The sequence below is a fragment of the Martes martes genome, assembly GCF_963455335.1.
Source record: "Martes martes genome assembly, chromosome: 10".
NCBI lineage: Eukaryota > Metazoa > Chordata > Mammalia > Carnivora > Mustelidae > Martes > Martes martes.
The window spans coordinates 13,812,506-13,817,984 of record NC_137898.1 but is presented as its reverse complement, the minus strand read 5'-3'; the positions used below and the strand labels follow the sequence as shown (position 1 = coordinate 13,817,984).

The following is a 5,479-nucleotide window of genomic DNA, read 5'->3' as shown; positions in this document are numbered from 1 at the left end:
GCCATGGGACCTTTAGCAACCGGCTTCTTTTTTCCTGGATTTTCGTCTTCTCCTTTCGGCATTTATGGATTTCTGCAGAGTCTTAAAATATGATAGCTTCGGATCTGATCTTCTGCCTGGGTCCCTATCTCACTTGCATTTCCTTGGCCACAGGAGGCAATGAAGTCATATCACCACTGAGGCTCTCCCAGTTTCTGGTATATTTTTTTCTGTGTCCCATTTTTGAAGATGTGTTCACCAAACCTGTTGTGACTCCTCTGTTCTTCTTGTAGTGGAAACCAGAACCAGCCAATGGCCATTGAAAACTACACGAGGGTCACCGAATTCGTTTTCACAGGTTTGAGTTACAACCCCCAGTTGCAGATCTTCCTCTTCCTGCTCTTCCTGAGTTTCAACCTCATCAATCTCACCGGAAACTTGGGTATGATTATTCTGATTCATGTTGATTCCCACCTTCACACACCCATGTACTTTTTCCTCAGCCACTTGTCCTTTGTGGACATCTGCTTCTCCTCTGTTGTGAGCCCCAAGATGCTCACTGACTTCTTTGTGAAGAGGAAGGTCATCTCTTTCTTGGGCTGTGCTTTGCAACAGTGGTTTTTTGGGTTCTTTGTGGCAGCAGAGTGTTTTCTGCTGGCGTCCATGGCCTATGACCGCTATGTGGCCATCTGCAACCCATTATTGTATTCCGTTGCCATGTCCCAGAGACTGTGTATCCAGCTGGTGGTTGGTCCCTACGTCATCGGGTTCGTGAACACCATGACCCATACAACGAATGCATTTCGTCTTCCTTTTTGTGGCCCCAATGTCATTAATCATTTCTTCTGCGATATGTCCCCCCTGCTTTCCCTCGTATGTGCTGACAGCAGGCTTACTAAGTTGGTAGTTTTTGTTGTGGCTGGAGCTGTGGGAGTCTTCAGTGGTCTGACTATCGTGGTCTCCTACATTTACATCCTCATTGTCATCATGAAGATCCACTCTGCCGAGGGCAGGCGCAAAGCCTTTTCTACCTGTTCTTCTCACCTGACGGCTATCTCCATCCTATATGGTACTCTTTTCTTTATTTATGTACGGCCTAGTGCAAGTTTCTCGCTGGATCTCAATAAAGTGGTGTCGGTGTTTTACACAGCAGTGATCCCCATGCTGAACCCACTTATCTACAGCTTGAGGAACAGGGAGGTCAAAGATGCCATCCACAGGACGGTTACTAGGAGGAAGATGTGTAGGGCCTAAATTCTTATGTAGAAAGGAAATTGGGGAAGAAATCTAAAAAGACAGACTAACTGTGTGGATTCCTAAGATTCCAGGCCATTTTCAAGTGTTGGGGGTTGGTTTGCAGCCCTAATTAATCTTTCTGCTTACTCCTTCATCTAGTCAATTACTGTGGATTCATTCAGCCTTGTGCAAGATCTTTCATCTGTGATATACCAATATTAGAGTTCACATCTATTGTCCATTTAATTTTGCTTCTCTCAGACACCTCACAGCCCAATTATTTTAAAAGAAGCTTTATTGAGGGGCCTGGGTGGCTTAGTTGGTTAAGTGTCTGCCTGCGTCTCAGGTCATGATCCCAGGGTCCTGGGATTGAGCCCCGCATCGGGTTCCCTGCTCAGTGGAGAGCCTGCTTCTCCGTCTCCCTCTGCTGCTCCCCCTGCTTGTGCTCTCTCTGTCTCTCTCTGTGTCAAATAAATAAATAAAAATCTTTCAAAAAGTAATTAAAAAAACTTTATTATTTAATTTCAGTTATTAATTTTTTGTCATTCTGCTAATATACTTTCTTTTCCTGTTGACTCATTGACATTGGAATTTTCAAAATGCAGTGCTCTGGGGGGTGCCTGTGTGGCACAGTTGGTTAAGTGTCTGATCCTTGGTTTTGGCTCAGGTTCTCAGGGTGGTGAGATCGAGGTCCTCAGGAGGTGAGACCCACCTCGGGCTCTTCACTGAGTGTGGAGTCTGCTAAAGTCTCCTTCTCCCTCTGCCCCTCCCCCACTATGTTTTCTCTTTAAAATAAATTTAAAAATCTAAAAAAAAAAAAAAATGCAGTCCTCTGGGTTTTGCACTTATATCTAGCTCCCATTACTAGGAAGCTATTAAAAAAAAAAAAAAAGATGTGGGATTTTATGTTTAACCTCATGAGTGGAATGAAATCCTTGGCTGTATACACTAGTTTTTTTGGGTGACCTTGACACAAAGAACCATGTATATCTCAGGGACCGGAAATGGATCTGTGTTCACCTTCAGCAGGTGGATGGTTCATAGGGATTGTTTACAGTAATAGAGACTTGCGTTCATCGCTGATGCATTCAACACTGAGAGAGTTTCCAATAGAAGGTATTAAGCCTATATTTTCTCAGAATTCAATTTTCTGGAGGATGTTGAGAGGTTTCTTACCTAACGTTCTGCAGGTTGGGACTTGGTTGTACATGCAATGGTACCTTTAAAACCCTGGTAATAAAGTTTATTACCTGGCCAAGAACATACAGAGAAATGCCATAGTTGAAGGTAGACTCTCAGTCTAGACCTAACTGTTTCTAGTATGGTCGGTAGTTTTGTAGCATCACAAGGGAGTCCATACACACAGCTCAATTTCATGGTTATGACTCCAGGGTCATGTGAGTGATGGGCAGCCTTTGGGTCTGAACGCCATTGCTGTGTATGAAGAGTGGGCTCCCATACCAGGGTCTCCATGTCCTCTCAGAGAACCAACAAAGTGACCTGATTCTATCTTATCTTTCTTGATATAGCTTTACCTCTTGATTTTATAATGAAGACACAAAAAGCAGAGAGTTTCACGGAGGAAATGGATCAGCATTCCTACATGACATTATAATATCATGGCTTAATCATTATAGAAATGTCCTCAGGATTTTAAGGAACTTCCATATCCATCCATCTATCTGCTTAAGATGATTTTAGCAAAGTTGATTAAGAAGCTTTTACTAGGAGTCATGGTCTCTCTAAATAAATAAATAAATAAGTGAATGCATGTTCTAAACTTTTGAGTACTTTCTATATGCAAAGTATTATGGGTTATTTTCTGTTGATTATTGTACAATACACAGTCTCTGAAAATCGAAAATTGATCAGAGTTTCCACAAAATCATGGCATGCTTTGTAGCTATGGGGCTTTAGAGATAATTTAGCCTAACCAGATTAATGGCTCAGGGAAAAATTTTTTTTATTAACTTATGCTTTATGAAAGCCCAAAATATGACTTGCTATCTGATGTATTTATGATAGACTCACTTAAAATTTAGAACGTTGTTTTACAGTGAATTTCCCAAATGGGATAAGGTTTTATTAAGACCATTCATTGGTAAAGAAGCAATATAATATTATTAGAAAATTTAGAATTGGAAAATGTCATGCATTCATTGATTCAACAAATAATTATTGAACTTCTTCTATATACCAGGCACGGAAATTCGTGCCGCATATAACAGTGAAGAAAACAAACATCATTCCTGCGTCTGTACAGTTTGTAGAACAACAGATCTAAGATATTCTTCTGTTCATTACCCTTTTGATGTGTCAGTCAAGTCCATGATGACATACGCAGAAGTAATGATAATATCAACATTATCATAGATTATCATTAAGATTAAATTAAATGATGGATGTTGAATCACTTCAGAAACTATAAACATGTTTTGCTGTTTCCCAATAAAAACCATTCAATGAGAACAGCAAAAGTCTGGAACCAGAGTGTTATTGGAAGTGTGTCATGTAGTGTGTTGGGGTGCCTGGGTGGCTCAGTCTGTTAAGCGGGTGGCTTTTGATTTCAACTCAGGTCATGATCTCAGGGTCCTGGGATTGAGCCCTGTCTCAGGCTCCTCGCTCAGGAAAAAAGAACGAGCAGTGTGTGAAGAAGGAATATTTGGGGGGGGGGTGTCAATCTTTACTTTGAAAAATGACTCAGAGCAGGATGAGCAAAGGTAAGGTTAATGCCAATGAAATATGTAGGGGTAATGGTGCATTTTCTGAGCTTAAAATGGGTGCAAAAAATGAAAGATTTGACTGTTATTGTAAAACTTCCATAGGTCAAAGAATTAAAAGTCTATTTTTTATTTTATTTTTTAAGATTTTATTTATTCATTTCACAGAGAGCGAGAACCCAAGCAGAGGGAGGGGCAGGCAGAGGGATAGGGAGAAGCAGCCTCTCCGCAGAGCAGGGAGAGGATAGTGTGCGGTTCCATCCCAGAATCCTTGGATCGTGACCAGAGCCAAAGGCAGTTGCTTAACCAACTGAGCCACCCAGAAGCCCCTAAAAATCCATTTTGAAAAGGGGGAATATTTGTAGGAAATACATACTTGATACTTTTTTTTTTTAAAAGATTTTATTTATTTGACAGACAGAGATCACAAGTAGGCAGAGAGACAGGCAGAGAGAGAGGAGGAAGCAGGCTCCCCACCGAGCAGAGAGCCCGATGCGGGGCTCGATCCCAGAACCCTGGGATCATGACCTGAGCTGAAGGCAGAGGCTTTAACCCACTGAGCCAGCCAGGTGCCCCTTGATACTTTTCTTATTAAGTATTTTGGGAAAGAGCTTGTAGGTGTGTGGAAAAAAGATTCTGAACAGACTACTGGAGAAGGGGAAATCTTAATGGAGGTGGGAAAGTGTCTCAGCATGATGAGTATAAAAGGGACATTAGAAAAAAAAATTTTTGGTCAACGATTGAATTAAGTTTTTTTAAAAATAAATGTTGAAAGAAATTTCAAAATATTTAACAAGTGAGTCAAATGGTCTTGTAATAGGACTTCTAATGCCAGATGCAGGATTACTGGCTCCTTCTCTTGGGGAATTCTTTTGTGGGTTCCTCAGAGTAATCCAGTAATCCCAGTTCAGATAATCTGTCCTAAGGAAATAATCCAAAGTGCAGGGTTGGGTTGTGGTAGCACCTTTTATTCAGAGATGTGGTTGTATGTGTTCATAGTCTAAGTACACCCTGGTCTCATTAGCTAGTAGCTAAAAGTGGCCTTCTCTTTCCTTTAAGGCCTGATTATGACTGGGCTCAAATTCCCATCTTTACTGGCTGAGAGAAATGAAGGTGATACCAGAGTCTCTTGTCCCCGCAGTTCAGAGCATCCCCAGGGGAGGGGACCACCCTGCTGTTGCTCTCCTGCCTTCAAGGCTGCCTCACACTGCTTCTGCTCCACGCACGGGCTCTGACTCCCATTTGCAAGCCTCCTCTTCTGCTTCCCAGGGATGGCCACTCTTCCCGGACCTCACCATTTCCTCCTGCAAATACATTCACTGAATTCTAAGCCACCCGCAGCATACTGAGGCTGGCCTGCAACTCCTGATGAGACTTTAGTAGAGAATGGAGGTAATGAAGAGTAGTGTGATTCGGAGGGATAATGTGGTGTTACGACATGGCTGCCTTGAGTCTGCAGGTGGCTTGCTTGGTGACTCCAGAGGGGCAGTACCACAGGACAAAGGAGCCCATCCATAGATCATTTGTCTAAAGTTTGGCAACTC

At 42.2% G+C, this 5,479-nt stretch overlaps 1 protein-coding gene across 1 annotated transcript; it reads left to right on the top strand.

Moving 5' to 3' along the window:
- Positions 1 to 291: 291 nt before the first annotated feature.
- On the top strand, positions 292 to 1,233 carry LOC308351092 (olfactory receptor 5G9-like; the record flags this gene model as incomplete). Its single annotated transcript, XM_080816571.1, has 1 exon — positions 292 to 1,233. The coding sequence occupies one exon, from the start codon at positions 292 to 294 to the stop codon at positions 1,231 to 1,233; it is 942 nt and encodes a 313-aa protein (XP_080672697.1).
- Between the last annotated feature and the right edge of the window lie 4,246 nt (positions 1,234 to 5,479).